At 38.7% G+C, this 18,900-nt stretch overlaps 2 protein-coding genes across 6 annotated transcripts; one reads left to right on the forward strand and one right to left on the reverse strand.

Annotated features, from left to right (window-relative positions):
- Nucleotides 1–134: 134 nt before the first annotated feature.
- LOC135622760 (uncharacterized) lies at nucleotides 135–6,854 on the reverse strand. Of its 2 annotated transcripts, none has more exons than XM_065124909.1 (9): nucleotides 6,506–6,854; nucleotides 5,494–5,694; nucleotides 5,230–5,389; nucleotides 5,064–5,143; nucleotides 4,891–4,968; nucleotides 3,275–3,366; nucleotides 1,765–1,876; nucleotides 1,498–1,623; nucleotides 135–654 (listed from the first exon to the last, which is right to left on the reverse strand). In XM_065124909.1, exons 1-9 carry the CDS (start codon nucleotides 6,794–6,796, stop codon nucleotides 532–534), a joined length of 1,263 nt encoding a protein of 420 aa, XP_064980981.1. In that variant the 5' UTR covers nucleotides 6,797–6,854; the 3' UTR covers nucleotides 135–531. The 2 variants fall into 2 exon arrangements, with proteins under 2 accessions (XP_064980981.1, XP_064980991.1); XM_065124919.1 differs by having other exon boundaries at nucleotides 5,230–5,332; nucleotides 6,506–6,851.
- A 2,091-nt stretch (nucleotides 6,855–8,945) lies between these two features.
- Nucleotides 8,946–18,879, forward strand: LOC135581912 (pumilio homolog 5-like). Of its 4 annotated transcripts, XM_065124936.1 has the most exons (12): nucleotides 8,949–9,151; nucleotides 9,383–9,443; nucleotides 10,355–11,154; nucleotides 12,595–12,877; nucleotides 12,949–14,044; nucleotides 14,147–14,288; nucleotides 14,437–14,544; nucleotides 15,530–15,742; nucleotides 15,844–15,954; nucleotides 17,047–17,241; nucleotides 18,202–18,373; nucleotides 18,518–18,879. In XM_065124936.1, the coding sequence occupies exons 3-12, from the start codon at nucleotides 10,540–10,542 to the stop codon at nucleotides 18,544–18,546; spliced, it is 2,964 nt and encodes a 987-aa protein (XP_064981008.1). In that variant the 5' UTR covers nucleotides 8,949–9,151; nucleotides 9,383–9,443; nucleotides 10,355–10,539; the 3' UTR covers nucleotides 18,547–18,879. The 4 variants fall into 4 exon arrangements, with proteins under 4 accessions (XP_064981022.1, XP_064981008.1, XP_064981001.1 ...); XM_065124929.1 differs by lacking the exon at nucleotides 9,383–9,443; XM_065124942.1 differs by lacking the exon at nucleotides 9,383–9,443 and having other exon boundaries at nucleotides 18,523–18,879.
- The last annotated feature ends 21 nt before the right edge of the window (nucleotides 18,880–18,900 follow it).

Genomic DNA, 18,900 nt, shown 5'->3' on the forward strand with positions numbered 1-18,900 from the left:
ACTGTACATTAATTGTCTCCGCCATTGGAACGTAGACATCATTGGACATTCACAAATAGTGTAAACAAGCAATACAACAAGCATGTTTCAGGAACATACGACACAATAAACCACACTACAAAAAGACAGATTCATGACAGTAGGTAACAACGATCGAATTCATACCATCATGCTTTGGTATGGTGCTTAAATTTTATTTATACTTTTGATACATGAGCTGCTCTTTTTGTGTCTCGGGTCACTACCCACAAGGGATTCAAATTCATGAAAGCAAGTGTTTGGTTCAACTTTTGCAGAGTCAGCCTCCTTACATGCCCACAATTATGAACACATACTTTAAAGACTAGGAAAAGGGAGGAGATCTTCATGGCCCCTTGAAGGTCAAGAAAACAAGGGCAGAAAGAAGAACAAATTTGTTTTTTCTTTTATTCAAGTCATTCCAGAGAATCCTTTAATTGCATGGCCTGTCCCTGGATCATTTCGATATTCATGACAAGTTGATGTTACTGTCGTAAATGACGAAGATATAGTTCAGTTCCCTTTTTGTGATCTTGAACTGCAAGACCTGTCTATTATCTTTTGAAGAGCTGCTTTTGCTTCATCCAGAGTCTGCACTTCATGTTCGACTTCAAATGATATCCTTTGAATGTTAAACTGCATTGGAGTACAAACATGTCCTCAGCAAGCACACTTCAATACCGACAACATCCATATACAAACCTAAGGTCTCATAAGCGATAGGGTTTGCACAGTAGCTCAATCAAAAACAACTGAAGCTTCAACGAAACTAAAACATAATGAAACACTGTTATAAAAGATTAGCTTCCTGCTGACCTTATAAGTTACTGACCACCTAAATTCAAAATAAGAAATGACCATTATTTCAGGTTTCTCATATAGGAGGGAAAAATAGATGAAAGGTTGAATGTCCATGAAACAGTAAGAGCATCTGTCTGTTATAACTAGAAAAGCAGAGTGATAAAACTAGGAAAGAAAGATGCTTCCACTAGAATATTATGAAAAGGGGAGCTGCTTTTATATCATTCGCGTGTCCAACGATATACAGACATTCAAGAGAGTAGGGAAACTCAAAGAGCATGTGTGAAAATTGAAACTACAAGCAACTAAAGCTTTTATAATATTTTCCAGAGATGAGGCTTCGAGAGACTAAGCAATAAGCAAAACAATTATCAGCACTATAATGCTAACAGCTCTAAAGCGATCTAACAAATTTAAAGAGCATAAAAAGAAATTAATGAAGGGACGGTTCCAGGCGAAATGATGCATCCACAAACCAAGGAATGTGTTTCCCTTTCAATGTTGCCTTGTAATAAAAGCACAAGCAAAGCTGGATATATTCTTTAAAGCCACCTTCTACACCATATTGGTTAAACAGGCATTTAAATGTTATAAAACTTTAAGGTGTTAAACTGACACTGGATCTGCCAATCACAAGGATTAGATATCTTCAACAACACTAAGGGAAACAGCAGTTACCTGTGCACCTTGCCTAACCCGCACATCAGTACCTTTGCTGTCTACAGATATAAAAGCAGCATCATCTATCTCAGTTTCTGTTGATAAGATATCCTTGATTGGTTTTGAAAAGATTGCATTAAGTTCCTATGAAGAAAATGTTAAGTCAAATGCCAAAAAGAGGGCCAGGTTTTTTATCACTACTGAAACCTTTTTCAAGATCAAACCGGTAATAAAGTTAAAACTCAGCCATTTAGTGTAAAATATGTAGCAGTTTGTAAAGCTGACCTTCAAATTCTGTTCTCCACTGTCAGCAGCAATCTTATCGGGTTTCAAGCCCTCATATTCCTTGACATCTACCCATGCAACAGTGCCGAATCCTCCAATGAAGTATATGTCACTGTGCCATGTCAAAAGTGACATCAGTCATGCAGAAGTAATTCATCAGTTGAATATCACGTAAGTGAGAGAGCAGAAATAAAGCACCAAAATTTATGTGTGTGCGTGAGAGAGCAGAAAAAGAATATAAGTTTCAGGAAAAAAACAAAGAACAGGTGCAGTTTTGCATCTGTTCCTGCATTGTTAGATGGGAAAAGGCTAAGAATACCAAAAAATATTAAAGGTACAAAATCTTAAAAATTAATATATTCTCATTACAGTTTGGAACAACTTCACATAACAATGTCCATCAGACAAGTCAAATGCTCTGAATTTAAAAATCTGAAAATGCAAAACAATATGTACATTGGAATTTTAGGTGTGGTTTAAGGGCCATCGGACAAGACAAATGCTCCGAATTTAAAATCTGAAAATGCAAAACAATTAATAGGTACGTTGGAATTTTAGGTGTAGTTTAAGGGTATGTTTGATGTTGCGTCTGTGTTTAAACAAGTCACAAGACTCTTCCTAAAAGGTATTAACTTATTCACAATTTAAGTTCGGCAAATGTTCTCCTTGATAAAAATGGGCAGCAACATATTTGCTGATAAGGATATAAACCAAAACCTTTGCTCAATAGTTTCTCTAAAAGCAACTTATTTTTTTTTCTTACATGGCAAGTAGTTTAATTGAAAAATGACAAACAGCTGTTCTCTTTCTTTTTATTTATAGACTGCAGAAGTGCTTTTTAAACAATGTCAAACATCTCTAAAAGTCAATTGAAGATTCCAAACTAAACTTAGATTTTTGACCAGATTAGATATAACTAAAATCAGGAAAGATTTCATTTGGTGGCTTCAGTCTATTTCAATTCCTATATTCGGAATTCTAACAAAGTTTAGGAGGTGTGATTGATTAGTGAAACTGAATCATAAATTTAACTCTCCTTGTGCTGAGAGTTCAAATCAAAGTAGGTTTCACATATATTAAATTCCAAGTTATGATGTTTTCTTAGATCCAAAAGTTCTCGCTACTTTCCTACTACAAGAATAACCATTACATCATAGAAGTTGCTTGTGTTGGAGCCAGCCTATTAGTATGCCATGGTTTATAATTTCGATGTGTACCACTCGATACGAGAGGTATGTACCAATTCGAGAACGTCTTGGCACGCGGACCGCCTGTTACTGGGCGTACCAAAATTTTGGCCCCATATCGGGCGATACAGGATTGTATCGAGCGATAACAGTCGAAATTTCAACCGTTACCAACCTGTACCGAGCGTTACTGATCAATTTCGACTGTTACCGACCTTTTAGCTAATTTGGCTAAAATAGCTGTAAACACTAATACAATATGTATTAGTGTTTTCAGCTATTTTAGGCAAGCTACAGCAGGAAAAAAAGGTTTGAAGCATAACCTAATATTCTGCATCCTGGAATAATAGAAGTTGCCCCATTGTTGGGATGCCCATTGTTGGTGCTTTGCAACAAACTGCTGACGAGCCCATTCCTGAGGTAGAAAAGAAAACCTGAGGTTTTTAGGAACAAACTTTTACTTATCTAAAATGCAAAGGTAAAGGTATTTTTCATCAGAATATTTGAGGAATCTAAGCTACATTGTGTCAAATTAAGCATGAAAATGTAGAGTAACCAGTGGAACTTCGACAACATACATAAGAAAGAAATTCCATGCAACAACAAAGTAGTAAATTTCTGATTTCAAGCAAACCAGTTTACTCTGCAGGATATACTTGATGCAATCACAAGAAACTTCTGGATTTTCTGAGTAACATTTATAACCAAAAGAGCTCCCATTGGGAGTATGCATGTTCTGTCTGAAGATTTCACACCAGTCAAATATGTCACGAATCATCTGTGGCGGTATGAGAGAAAGCCTCAAAAAATCAAATATTTTAGGCTCTACTCACTTAAATGTATATATTGTAAGTATCGATCTGAACCCTCCATATTGCTCAAGTCAATTGGAAAGAAACGGATAAAACATAAGATTTCATAAATATACAACAAAATTTTCATCATTAATTTTCATTAGTATACTAATTTTCAAGGTTTTTAAAACCATTTAGCAATGTTAATGACATCATAATACCAGTGTCAGCAGCACTAATGCCACAAAAAACAAAACAAAACAGAAAGGGAAACTGATTCACAAAAGTCCTTCCAATTATCTATCAAAAAAAAAAGGAGAGAAAATCTTCCAACTAACCTTTTCATTTGGTAAATCAAAGGAAGAATGATAAATGGGAGAACCAATTATCTACAATTAGTATGGTTTTAGGATTTGCCTAAAAGCCCATCTCATGTGACTGATTACACTCCTAGGCTTTGGTCCTTTACTGCTGAAAATGCAGATATTTATGCCCATCAGCAGCCTCAGATTATTTGACAGCATCAGCAGTGGATTGCTTGGAAGCAGCCATGAGATACATGAAAAACTGAAAGAAAATTCCACCACAAATGAGGCTGCGTTATCAAAGGAATCAAACACCAACATTCCTCCCTCTGAACAAAATTTCCATGTCCAAGCAGTAACAAAATTTCCCTTACCTGTGTGAGTAACAAAACTCTATCACTACTTCAAGTCCTTATTTTCCTAGCAAAACCAATACCGATTGACTTGTCATGTCAATTACCATAATACCCTCTGAACAAAATTTCCCTTACCTATGTGAGCAACAAAACTCTATCACTACTTCAAGTCCTTATTTTCCTAGCAAAACCTATACCAATTGACTAGTCATACCAATTCCCATAATACTGCATCAGTATCCCTCCTAATGTGCATCTAACATAGAGGGCTTCTCTTTATCATGAATAAAAACCAAGAACATTACGCTGCATCAGTATCTCCATCTCTGTCGCGAATAATATGAGTATTCATATATTGTAAAATAACATATCTGCATTTTTTATATGTGATTATAGTCACTGGAAGTAAACTCAAAAGTTGTATACTATTCTGAAAATTAGCAAAGAATGGAAAGAAAGAATACTCATATAACTTGTCAACAACCTGCTCATCAGCTGCAAGTGGGAAAACATCACCAAATATTGTGACACGTGCATTTGATAGAGAGCTCCATCCAGGTATCTACGGCCAAAAGTTGCATTTAGCAGGAAAGATAAAAACATCACTTGTGTTAGAAGTCTTTAAAAGTTGTCTATATCAATTAAGCTAAGGCGCACCTGCACTACAAGCGAGCATTTTGAATTTGCCAACAGATTCCTTGTGTGGATTGCTAATGGAGAGAATGAAAAAATAGGATCTGTGCAATGACACAGATATAATAAGCTTTGAATTTCATTTAAGTAGTACAGTTGGATGTAATTTTAAGATATCGATGATACTTACGCCCCATTGAATCAGGTGCAAAATCAACCAATGAACCAACTGGGTAACCAGCACGGTGATGATGCATCCCTGACATTATAGTGCATAGTTGTCCAAATTTGGCCTTGGTTTTTTGACATGAAGAGCAAAGGAAAAAAGAATGAATGTCATCTGCATTGATCTACACATCCCCAAGAAGACCAAATGCAGATGGAAACCATGAAAAGAAGGAAGAAGAAAGATATTTTGATAATCCCTCACTATTATATTTCTGGCTAAATCTACCTGCTCCATTAGATTGCGAACAGCCAAGGCTGGTGGAGGTAAACCATGGACTGTTGTTGCACTTTGAACACCACCAGAAATTGGTGTCCTGAAAAGCCCAGCTTTGGATCCAGTTGTTCCACTTCCAACAGCAACAGGTTGTACCATCTCCTTTTTCTCGCTGATGCAACTCTCATGGCTTCCATCTTGAACTGAGTCATTCTAAAAATGGCCAAAGAAACATCAAAATTATTTCTGCTTTTTTTTTTTTTTTCAGTCTCATGGTTAGCATTAAAATTTAACATGAAATACGTTTCTTCGTATCCCATCATCAATAACATGGGCGAAAGAAAATTAAAAAAGAAAACACCAATAAGAATCAATACGGGGATTTTCTGCATGGACATGAAAGCTGTGTCTTCTATCACAATTGCTTTTTAGTAAATGATTCTGCTAACGAAAGAAATTAGGCATACTAGCTTTTAAAGCTGACAATGCAACTAATTATAACAACTTGCCGGGATTGATGTCGATAAAGATCACTCTAAACCAAAAACATAAAATCTAATCGTTGACTCCCAGGTTTCTCAGTTAGTTCTTTCTTTCAAATGATTAAAATAAAATAACGGTCTTCAAATTGTGGTAAGGATTGCTCGTTTACATTAGTTTGTGATACTATTTACTGTAGCATTCTCAGATACATTTCCACCAATCTGATTGTGGACCGCTCTAGTGAGTTCAAAAATGCCCCCACCAATCCTCCTAACGGGAAAAAAGGAGATTTTTTAATCTATTCTTCGCTTCTGTTCCTCTGTTTTGTTGGTTGATATATAGACCTACCAATATGTTGACTACGGACATAAAATTATGCACAGTAATTATCTGGCTCTATTGATATAAGGTTTTCAATCACAGATTTTGAATATCTAATCAGAGATTTAAGTTGTATCTGTGATGGAAAAATGGCAGAAAAGGCCACCTCAGATGCCACAGAAACAAAACTTCAGTCATCGAGACTGTCGTCGCAAAATACCTCAGGAAACGCCCGGCCATCGTTGATCAGGACATTAAACCCGTTCGTCGGAACACCATTGTTCTCCCCACAACCACCGGAGGCTTCATGTGCGAGGACCGGCCACCTTCTCCCCCACTTCTGAGGGCTCGGCGGAGGGCTCCAGAGCATCAAAGAAGCGGACTTTCCTCTGTCCCCATGGAGCCCAAGACGCAAGGTCGGGGCTCCGACGCGGGACAAGCGCCCGGGTAGGTGAGCGACAGAGGCTTCGATCCACCCGGAGGTGATACCGGAGCCGCAGAGGGACTCCATGGAGCAAACTCGAAGGAGATGGAGACAACGTCACCGGGGAAACCCTAGCAAAATAGCAAATGAATGCGGGTTCGAATATATATGACATTTGTACATTAAGCAATATTGGAAAATTATATTCCACTTGGAAATTATTACATTCCATATATACATATATATATATATATATATATATATATACATATATACATATATACATATATCTATATGCATATGTATATGTATATATATATGTATATATGTATATATATGTATATATATACATATATACATACATATATACATATATATAATTCATACAAAATAAAACAGATTGTTTTGTTTTTTAGTAAAATCATAAATCTTTAATAAAGGCACTATTTTAGACATTTTATATTTTAACAAATTAATCAAATTTAACTTAAGATTTATAGAGGAAAAGAAAAGAAAATAAAATAAAATAAAATAAAGAGAAAACCCTTCTTGCGCTGTTACTTCAACGCGGTATCCGCTCCCATTTGAAGATCCCGCCAACGCGACGGGTTCCGATCGAGCAGCAAGAGAAGGCCGATAGGGAGATTCTTGTTCCTCCTGCGGGTTTCGATCGGGATGGCGGACGCTGCCGCGAGGTTTGCTACGGGCGATGCTTCGCGACCGCACCATCGCCAAGAAGCGGGAGCGGCTCCGAACATTCTTGGGTCGGGAGCACTCCAGCGCCGTCCGCCTCATCCTTCTCCGGCCTCGACCACGGGCCTCACGGCCTCAATTCGTCAACCGGCGGAAATGGGCGCTCGATCTGGCAACGATGCCGAGGTGGGTTTTCGCATTCCAAATCCCCATTCAGACAATTTTGATCTCCTATGCTTCACGAACTTTATTTGCACCATTTTGCCTTCCAGTGCGTCTTTCCATCCTGCAGTGCTTCACTCTTGCAGTTCATAATCTCTTCGTTTCTCTATGTGTTCTCTGAATTGGTTCTTGAAATCTTTAATCCAAAGTGGTTCTTGAGAACTTTAATCCGAAGCGGTTTTTGAAATCTTTAACCTAAAGTGTGGTCGTGCCTGATGCCACTTTTCCCCTTTCGCTAGCTCCTCCGTTTTGACGCGTTACCCCGTCCACAATGTGGCTTGGAATCTACTTTTCCTTCTCCCGGTATAATCTGTATAAGAAAAGAAAAAGAAAGCACTCTCATTTCACACTATGAACAGAAGGAACGTTCACATGATTCACGGAGACAGGAAGCTTCGCAGTGAGGTTTCTAACAACACTTTGGTGTCTCGCGTCTGCTTTCTCACTTGTTTACTTCGTGCAGCCTTCGTCCGACCGCGACTCGGCCGTCGTCGCGTTCCGTCGGAGGAGACGACACGATAAGCGCGCATTTGCACGTGCGGGGGCGCGTTCGCGGGACGCGAGCCGTCAGCCGCCTCGAGCCTCAACGGGACGCTGGGGACTCTCCGTTGCGTCTAGTGGGTCCCGCGACATGTCTACGCGACAGTGAGGAACAAAGCAAAAAAAAGGGGAAAAGAAACGTGAGGTAGCGTATGGCCTGCGGCACGTCGTGCGATTTTGCATCGCCACGTCACAGTTTGATCTGGTGCGCCGTCCCTCGTTTGCCTGTCAACGCGGAGACCGCTGCCACGTAGAACTACCAAATCGCCCACCCCTTCCCGTCTCCACCACCTGCTCCTCGGATGCCACTGCCGCTCATTTACTTGATCTCCGAGGATCCGTCTTCTGGGCCCATCACTGTCGTCGATGACGGAGCAGGTAAGTGCACGAGGAATTGAACGATATGATAACCTCTTTCATAACCGGACATCAGATTCACCTTAATGCAAAGTCCACAGAGACCTCACTTCACAGCGAATGTTGATCAACGCACGAAATAAAAAAGGCTCGGAGCACTCGAATCTTTCCTGCGCGTCCAACCTTCCCCGATTAATTGAGCGGCATCTGTTCGCTCAGAGATAACAACACTCGCCCAAATACGAGGAAACTCCGCCACGTTATGCCCAAAATGCCCTTTCTGCTGTGTACCCTCGTGTCAGCGTGCCGTAGCCCGCATCAGCGGGTCCCACAGTGGCGGGTGTACTAGCAAGGGCCCCGAGTCAGGGTTTGCCTGCAGGGTCATTTAGGTCATTTGGAGCCTCCTCGGTCGCAAGAAATTTCCAAAAGCCCGGCATTTGTGGGTTTTAGGGGACAGGGCGAGAGAGAGAGAGAGAGAGAGAGAGAGAGAGACGAGTTGTTCTTGAGGCCGCCTTCTTCTCTACCTCCGGAACGATTTCTCTCTTGATTGGGCCGAGACAACCGAGGAATCGTGGTTCTTGGTTTGGATTGTGGTACGGGAAAGCTAGGTTTGGTGACGTGTGAAAGCAGGTGAGAATCATCTGTCGTGGTTCCCGTCTCCTTGTTGTTCTTGCGTTAGGGTTTGACGGCCATCTCCTGATCTTGTTCGGTTTACCGTTTTTTGGTTCTAACCGGAAAATTGGGATCTTGATCTGCCTTAATGGCCTCTTCCGGGGTTATGTCTGTGATCGGAGGGTTAAGTTTTGTGGTCTTTCATCCCTGATATTGGTTTCTTTATGCTTTCTTTTATGATACTTTTAGGACGGTGGGATTTCGGTTCGATTCTTGGATTTGGGTTTTTCAATTTTGGAGCTGTTTGAAGGTATGGGCTTCTAAGTTTACTGGGAATATAACTGTGCAAGTTGCAACCTTCGTGTTTTCTTGACAATGAACCGAGAACGAAAAGGTCCTATTACTTGAAGCTTTATCTTTACTATGAGACACATGACTGACTAAGTTAATTTGTGGCTTGGATCTTGCTATCGCCCATGTTCCGTGATGTAGCTACAGTTTCTTCTGTTTCTTTATATTATTGGTTTACTTAAGCACGGGGCAATGATATTCAGGTGCTAAATTAATAATATAAATAAAATGGATGTTTCCCTCTTTAGATTTTTTTTTATGTTTCAAGTGTTTTTCACTCTTCTATTGTATTTTTTTTCCCTACATTTTTGCTCATTATATTAGTGAAATTTGGAGCTAAACTTGTAAGCAGGTTCTTGCCGATTCTGTGTCTTAGAATATCCGGTTATACTAGATAATCATACGTATGTCTCTATGTGTTCCTCATCCTCAATAGTGCCAACTGTCATTGAATCGATTGAACTGCTTTAACTTGTAAAATTGATTGGTCACTTGCTTTGTACCAATCTGACTTAGGTCAAAAAAAACACAGTAAGTTAACATAAATAAGTCTGGTAGATAGTTATATTCTGCACAAATTTTGACTCTGTACTTGTCATTTGCGAAAGGAAGAAAATTTCTCTCTATAGGTGTTTTCCCCTTATCTACCTGCAGTTACCTATTTCTTATGTTCATACATGTATGTTCTGAATGAATGCTTTTGAATACAATATCAATAGGTAAAGTTGAAGCAATTTTCAGTATTGCTTTGTACGTAATTTGCTGGTTCCATACTTGACCTTATTTGAATAGAATGTTTTATGTTTGTTTCATCTTGTTTGTATTTTCTTATTTCACCATAAAGCTGATTTTTGTTTTTAAATTTGTTAGTTGAAATGCAGCTGCTTCACTGAAGTTATGCATCTGCTTCTGCAATATCCTTCCAACTAAAGTTTCGGTTGGAGTTCCCATCTGGTACGTTCTGGAAGGGTGAAAATAACATGCTTGCTTTCAGAGATATGGAATTGTGTTAGGGTCTGAATGCCCTGTGCAGAAGCAAGCAGCTTATCAAATAAATGGCCACAGAGAATCCTTTGAGATTCATAGGGAATAATGGAGCTGGAAATTGGACCCTTAATAAGGACACATCACAATTTGCATCATCAGACAATATAGTTTCAGAAGAGTTGGGATCGCTTCTAAAAGGGCAAAGGTTCCATGGGAACAATAGCATCACTGGCCTCAGTCGAAGTGGAAGTGCACCTCCTAGCATGGAAGGCTCTCGTGCAGCGTTTGATATCCTGGAAGACCGGACTGCTGATTTGGATGGCAGCTTGGAAAACTTGAGCAATGCAGCTCAAAATTGTAATTCTGAAGAGCAACTCTGTGCTCATCCAGCTTACCTAGCATACTACTGTTCAAATGTGAATTTAAATCCGAGGCTTCCTCCACCTCTTATCTCTCGGGAGAATCGGCATTTGATGCAACACAATAGTGGGTTTGAGGACAATAGGAGAATGCCCTCATTTGATGACAGCAACAAGGCATCTTTCTTTGTCTCTCGACCTGCCCTCTCTACTCATGATGAGGAACCTGAGGATGATAGGTCACCTAGAGTGGAACATACTGACTGGATGAAGGCTGATGTTGTTTCTGGGCATTTCACTCCTTCACCAGGACATTTAGCTCGGGTAATTGTTTTAAATAGTTTGAATTTACTGATGGCTTGTTGGCTTTTTTTTTTCCAGTTTGTAGGTGGGGAAAGAGCATTTGCATCTCAATATTGCCCTTTTCATAGAACCTTGTCTTTTGTTTTTGGTGCATTTCCTAGCTGGCCCCTGCTCAATGATTTGTTGTTGGTCTATGATTACATAACTTGGAGTTTGTTTCTTATTTATGTAATCCTAAAGACTCTTAAACAATGGTTTAAAATACTGGTCAGAATAGGAAGTCCAGACTGGTGTCAGTAATGGATCATAATGCTTGGTATAACACTTATGATCAATAATGGATCATGAAATTGTTTGACTTGTCCTTTGGAGGTGACACTCAATGGAATGGCATGGCAACAACCATCACAAGATTATGGTAGCAAACTAGAGCAACAAATAACTAAATGATAACCAAATTTGTAACATCAGAGTGAAAGGACGAGAAGGTAGGAGACTGTGGATTGGTAGAAGACTACAAACTGAAAGAAATTATTTATCAAATCAAAAATATTATCCAAAAGAAACATAGTTTATGTCATTGTTGTTGCCATAGTTTATCAAATATTATCCAAAAGAAACATTACTTAGACGAGAAGATCTAAAGAAGCATAGTTTCTTTTATCCAAAAATTTATGTTAACATCATTGCCACACATGTTTATGCATTAAAGTCTATTTATAGATTAACAATTCAACCACTATCAAGATTAGTAAGATCTTTACCTCATCTGCTTCCGGTTTGAACTCATCTACTACATCCTAAAATTATGTTATCTTTTTATCGTCTCAGATGTAAGCCTAAGATAATGATAATGTAAGATTTATCCTACACAAATCCACCATCTAAAATTTAATACAAATATTTTATGATATATAAAAATTTAAAAACCGAAAACTAGACTCAAAGAACCTAAATACTTTACTCCTAAAATAGGATGCATCAAGAAAAAACTAAAGTAGGACAATATTGCTACATCTTGGGAGGCCTGATTTTGGAACTTATTGTGATATATTGTGGATTGTTGTTGCTGGTATTGAGCTTACTGATCCTAGAATGGAACTACGTGACTTGCGCCTTGTTTCGCAGTATAATGTGCCTAATCCAGTCTTGTGCTCATGCATGTGCTAAACAGTATATATGGGCGCCTCAGCCCAATAGAAACTGTTTGGTAGGGTGAGAGAGCATCTCTTTGGTGATAATACTCTGGTCCTGTTAGGGTCTCAAAAATAAATATTGTATTAGCTATCCATATAGTGACAAGTGATTTTATTACTACTTTTTGTCTGAGTCCAGTGGACATAAGGTCCTCTCAGAAGTATTCTGAGATTTATGATTGGTTTGCATAAATTTCTTTTGATATTTAATATGTCATATGTGGATACTGTCCCTCTTGAAACTTGGTGGTTTGTAATGTTCCAGAAAGATTTTCCCCAGACTTCATCTCCTGTGTATGCTGATCATTCTCATCCCCCGAGTCACATAATGTTAGAACAAGCACCTAATCAAGATGCCTTTCTGAACCCTCTACAAGAATCTTCAATGGGCATTACTGACCCAGAGACAAGATCACCCAGTATTGCTGCCAATGCTTGTATTCCTCATCTAGGCTCCCATTCAGTTCAATCATTGTTGAATGACAATCTTGGTGGCACGCCAGTTACATGCTCAGCATCCACTGACAAGACAGTGAACCTACACCAAGGTGAAAATGAATCAGTCAGTGGCACACTACTTTAGACAACAGTGTTTTACATGGTAGTTTGGTTTTTTCAGGTTGTGGTAATATTGAAGATGATTTGAAGAACCTAAGGTTGTCTTCTGATGGCCACAGAAGGCATCAACCACAGCAATACATGCAGCAAGTTGGCATTTACCCACAAAGCTCATCTTCTCATGCTCAGATTGGTCAGTCTCAGGTTATTGTCCAAGGACATTATCCTCAAAGTACCGGGGATCGTTTTTCTCATGGCCAACCAAAGTTACCCTCGGTTGAAGTTCAGCCTTTGTTGCAATCCTCTGGCATTGCTCCATTGTATGTCACAGCAGCTGCATATGGAACTCCATATTACCACAATTTGCAATCTTCTAGCCTACTTCCTTCCCAGTTTGGCATAAGTGGATATGCGTTGAATCCCTCACTAGTGCCTCCGCTTGTTACTGCTTATCCTCATCATCGTAGTGGTATTCCAGTGCCTTTTGAGAATGCTGTGGGCCCAAACTTCAGTGCTAGGGCTTCTGGAGTTTCTGATGGGGGAAATGTTTCTGGAATCGACATGCAGCACTTGCATAAGATATACGGGCAGCTGGGTCTAGCTATCCAGCCTCCCTTTCCAGATCCTTTGTATGTGCCTTTTTATAATTATCCCTCTTTGGATGCATATGCTGCTGCAGGTCAATATGATCCAACAATCTCCAGGGGAGGTTCTGTGGGAAGCTCACCAGGTACTTATGATCCACAAAAAGCTCCAGGTCCTGCGCATTTACCTGATCAGAGGCCCCAAGTCATGAGAGTTGGTGGTGTCAACACTCTTAATCTCAATGCTATAACAGGAGGCACTGGTAGTCCCAGTTACTATGGGAGCTCTCCAAACAACAGTGTCCTGATGCAATTTCCTAGCTCCTCGCTTGCCAGTCCTGTGTTTCAAGGATCAACAGTTGCTGGAACAAGCTTTTCAGGAAGGAAAAATGACAATATTAAATTTCCATTCAGCTCTGAAAGAAATGCTGGTTCTTTATCCGGATGGCAAAACCAAAGAGGACGTGAGAAGGTTGATGAACCAAAATCATACTCTTTCCTTGAAGAGCTAAAGTCCAACAGAGCTCGTAGATATGAGTTATCTGATATTGCTGGGCATATTGTTGAATTTAGGCAAGTCAATCCTCTTTTTCCTGATTTTGGCCTCCTTTTTAATTGTGGTACTGGAGCTTTTATATGATGTATTGATATCATTGCTGTACTTTTTTGCATCAGCGCTGATCAACATGGGAGTCGATTTATTCAGCAAAAGTTAGAGACTTGTAGTGTTGATGAAAAAGCATCAGTTTTCAAGGAAGTTCTTCCGCATGCTTCTTCACTAATGACTGATGTTTTTGGGAATTATGTAATTCAAAAGGTATGGTGATCTAAACATGTCACTCTCTATTTCTGGGATCAATTTTATCATAAACTTGTAAATTGTAATCTGTAATTTTGTTTTAGTTTTGAGACTTGTCATTAACGTGATGAGGATTTTTTTTCGATTAATTGCTCTGTCCTTGCAGTTTTTCGAGCATGGGAGTCCTGAACAGAGGAGAGAACTTGCTAATAAGCTGGTTGGCAATGTTTTGCCTTTGAGCCTTCAGATGTATGGCTGTCGTGTAATTCAAAAGGTATATCTTTCTTCTAGCTATCTTTAGGTCCATTTTATGCCATCTTATATATTTTCTTTGTTGGAGTTTAAATTCTAATTATCATATTGCTGTGTGAGATATCATAAATGGCCAGTGTGACCTTTATGTCAGCAGCGTTGAATTGTGTTAACTAGATTTAGCATGATGTTGTTTGGATGCAAAGATGGAACATGTTTCTGCTTCGAGAATGCGAACTTTGTCAGATTGATTCTGAAAAGTCACTTGTCTTCTTTTCAGTTTGGGAACCTTTAACTACAGAATCTGGTACAATTTTTCCAATTCCTGTTACATTCTGGTCAACTCGAACTGCTTGATCATTTCCAACCATTCTTTTCATCTGTTACTAGGGACAATTATCATCATCATCATCATCATCATCATGCATGATTTTCCAAGAGCATTGATGCTAAATCTCATCCTCTAGGTGCTTATATTGTGTGTTTGTCCAAAAACATGATGTATCTCCAATTATTGATAAATTTTAATATTTTATCATTTGCACATATGAATTTGTGCAGTTATTATTACTTTTTAAGTTCATATCTGACGCACAATTTTAGATATATGTAATTTGTGTTCAAGCATTAGTGTAGATACTCATTTACATTGAGACATCTAATGCTCAAGTTTTTGCAGTTTGTCTGAGTCTTGTCTAGTTATCTTTGTAGAAGGTTACCGAATTAGCACATGTAAAGACTAATGTATCCTTTTCACTTACTTTCAGTAAGAGATTATTGTGCCTAAAATTTTATACCTGCTGCATATATGGTCAAAATTAACAAAGTTTTTGCAGTTAGGCTAAGTCTTTGTTTTAAAAATTGTAATCCCTTGAGGTTATTGAGCCATATGTTCAGGCTCCCAGAAGTAACACTTTCAATAGGTGGGGACATTTTATAAGCTTTCTGGTTCCCTTTGACTTCATCTCCTTGCAGATCCTTTAATTCTTGTTTTCTTCTGATTGTAGGCACTTGAGGTTATTGAGCTTGATCAGAAAACACAGCTTGTGCAAGAACTTGATGGAAATGTTATGAGGTGTGTTCGAGATCAGAATGGGAACCATGTAATTCAAAAGTGCATTGAGTGTATACCAACAGAAAAAATTGGATTTATAATATCTGCATTTCATGGTCAAATTGCAACACTTTCTACACATCCTTATGGTTGCCGAGTAATTCAGGTTAGAAATTGCTATTTTCTAGGTGGTATTTTGGTTCTGAGAACAGTTATACAATCTGCTTTTAATATTCTAAACTAAAGCATATCCTCTCCTATCTGTAGAGAGTCTTGGAGCATTGTACAGATGAATCTCAAAGTCAATGGATCGTGGATGAGATTTTGCAGTCAGCCTGCCTGCTTGCACAAGATCAGTATGGCAATTATGTCACACAGGTATGTTATTCAACCTTGCGCATCGGTTCATCTCATTCTTCTATTTGAGTGATGTATTTGATAATCATTTATCACTTGAGGTAATTGGAAACTCAGCACCTTATGCTTAGTTTTCAATTTCATGTGTTGAGTTGTCATGCTTAACTTCAAATCATGTGTTTATCTGTCATGCCAGCATGGTGCAAATACCTCGGTGGTGCCGTACTGTGTTATTTGAATGACAGCATCACACTGAGTAGTAGGCTTTAATTGCACAATTATTTTTGTCCAATTGAAAATGTTAATGCCCTTTAAGTTATAATCTCTTGTAGAGCAAATATATTCACTTGATCATGAAGTTGGGTATTGGCTTGGCCTGTGATTCTTTCTTGACGAGTCTGCAGAACCACGTGGTTCCCCTCCTGCTCAGTTGCACGTAGCTAATTAGGGTTAGGCATAGCTCCATCATGATGACCCTCAATACTTCATTTATTGGTAAATGCATCAATTTACATGTCCAATAGTGGAAAGGCCAGCACACTGATGATTTCGTTTTTGACCAGCAAATGGATTGGAAGGTGCATCAGTTTACATGGCTGATAGTGGGAAAGGCCACTACACTGATGGATTCTTTTTCGACCAGCCAATGGATTCTTTTTCGACCAGCCAATGGATTACCCATTTTATACTTTTCACATGGTTTACATGCTTGACTAGAGACAAGGCAGAAGAATAAGGGACCATTTTTTAGAGCCTTTGATCCCATGATTGAATAATGTACATGGTAATTGACTTCACTTATATAGATCTCCATTTCAAATGGGGAATTTTTATGCAGTAAGTTTCTCTCACTTCTCCCTGTTTCTTAAGTAGTAACTGTATGATCAAGGGGGTATCTTAATTCCAGACAGGCCCTGATCTTGAATTACTGTATCTTATCTTAGTGCAGTGTTGTAGAGGAATTAGAACGCTATATATTATGACAATATTTTTCGCTGGGAACCACTTATACATCTTCAGTTGTGATTGATTTGTGTTCTGCTTAGTAAAACTTTCCATGTGGATATTATTTGTTACCTACAGTCACATCTAACTTAATAATATTGTTTTTAGCATGTTTTGGAGAGGGAAAAACCACATGAAAGAAGCCAGATCATCAGCAAATTATCTGGACAGATTGTACAGATGAGCCAGCACAAATTTGCCTCAAATGTTATTGAGAAGTGTTTGGAGTATGGCAATACTGAAGAAAGAGATCACTTGATCAAGGAAATACTTGGACAAACTGAAGGAAATGACAATTTACTGGTTTGTGCAAAACCTTAATAAATTATCAAATGAGATGCTTTAGTAGTTTTTGATGATTTATTCTCCAAATCAGGACTTGTTTTGGTGATAATTGATGAGTGGACTTTTTTGTCATAATTTCGTTTGTAGTTTGGTTGCTCAAGTCATTCCTAGTTCCATAACTGGGAAACGAAAACCAGTAGCGTGCCATATGTTGTGACGAAAAGAAAAAAAGGGAAGAGATCAAATAGGTTGTGCATCTTCTTAATTTAGGGCTAGAACTCTAGGTGATTTTTCATTATTGCGTGATGATAAGCTAATGCTCAATAGCTCAATAGCTTATCATCTAGTAGTAGGAAACTTATTTTTATGGTACCGTAGGCATTCCGAAGCTTTTTGGCAAGATCTTGTTATGAACTTCAAAGTATTTTATTCAACATGAGTTCAAGAAACAATGTTCATGCTTGTAGTCACATCTGCTCCTTTGTTCATTCTCAGTTTAAGTAACATGAGCTCATCCTATAATATTTTCTAAATTTGAACATGTCTAGCATGTATACGATATCATTTTCTATGGTCTATTGTGTTTTTAATGCATTCTGTTTTACATAATCCTTGGTGAATCATTTACCAGAGGCAACATGGTATTTTCTTGGCTCATGCGTATGATAGAACATTCAACCTATATGATGTTGTCAAATTTTTTTGGAGCAATTAAATATTTTTAAAGAATTATGAAAAATATTGACGAAGCCTAGCAGTAGCAATCGAGGTTGATACAAGTCGTTTCCATTACAGTTAATTTGGCGGAATATTACTTTAGAAGTTTCTTTTGGTTATATTTTTCTGGACCGAGTGATATATACCCTACAAGATATCCATGAAGTTTGGGTCTAGAGGATACTGGGGATTTGATTTACCAGTCTTTAGCATACACTCCCATAATTTGATGTTTGCACTTTGGCATTTCTCCTTTTTCAGGTAATGATGAAGGATCAATTTGCAAATTATGTGGTTCAGAAGAGTCTTGAAACAAGCACTGATAATCAGCGTCAAATCTTGCTCGATCGCATAAAAGTTCATCTGCAGGCTTTGAAGAAATACACCTACGGGAAACATATCGTTGCACGAGTTGAACAGTTATGCAGTGAAGGTGTGGACTCATGCTCAACTCACTAGGTCGTAGAAATTATTCATTATGAAGAAAAGGATGTGTCATCTCGAAGAACATTTCTGCATTCACAGTTATCTTGTTTTTGGTATTGGGCATTTTTGTGATTTGCTCTTTTATGGCCAGTCCAGATTTTTCGGAATCATGAAATGTGAAGCAAAGTTGGCTGCATGGCAACGCTGCTGAATCCTGAGATGAACCCCATAAGCTGCCGCCGCTGCTGCTGCTGCTGGTGGTGGTGGTGGTGGTGCACTGGTTCATGAGAAGGAACCAACGTCTCCTATAATGCAGTGAACTGATGTACACAGGTCAGTGCTCCTAAAAGTAGATCGATGTCTTAGCTCTATATATTGTATGTGGGAACGATGTCATGTGTATCTATAGGACGAGCCTAGCGTATGTAAGGGTTACTTGGTTTAAAGGGGGTTTGCATATCCTACACGATCAATTGTAGTGCTGATGGGGAAGAGAAGCATTCGTTCGATGAATCGTTACTAAGCATCGTGATG

The sequence above is a fragment of the Musa acuminata genome, chromosome BXJ1-3, assembly GCF_036884655.1.
Source record: "Musa acuminata AAA Group cultivar baxijiao chromosome BXJ1-3, Cavendish_Baxijiao_AAA, whole genome shotgun sequence".
Taxonomy (NCBI): Eukaryota; Viridiplantae; Streptophyta; class Magnoliopsida; order Zingiberales; family Musaceae; genus Musa; species Musa acuminata.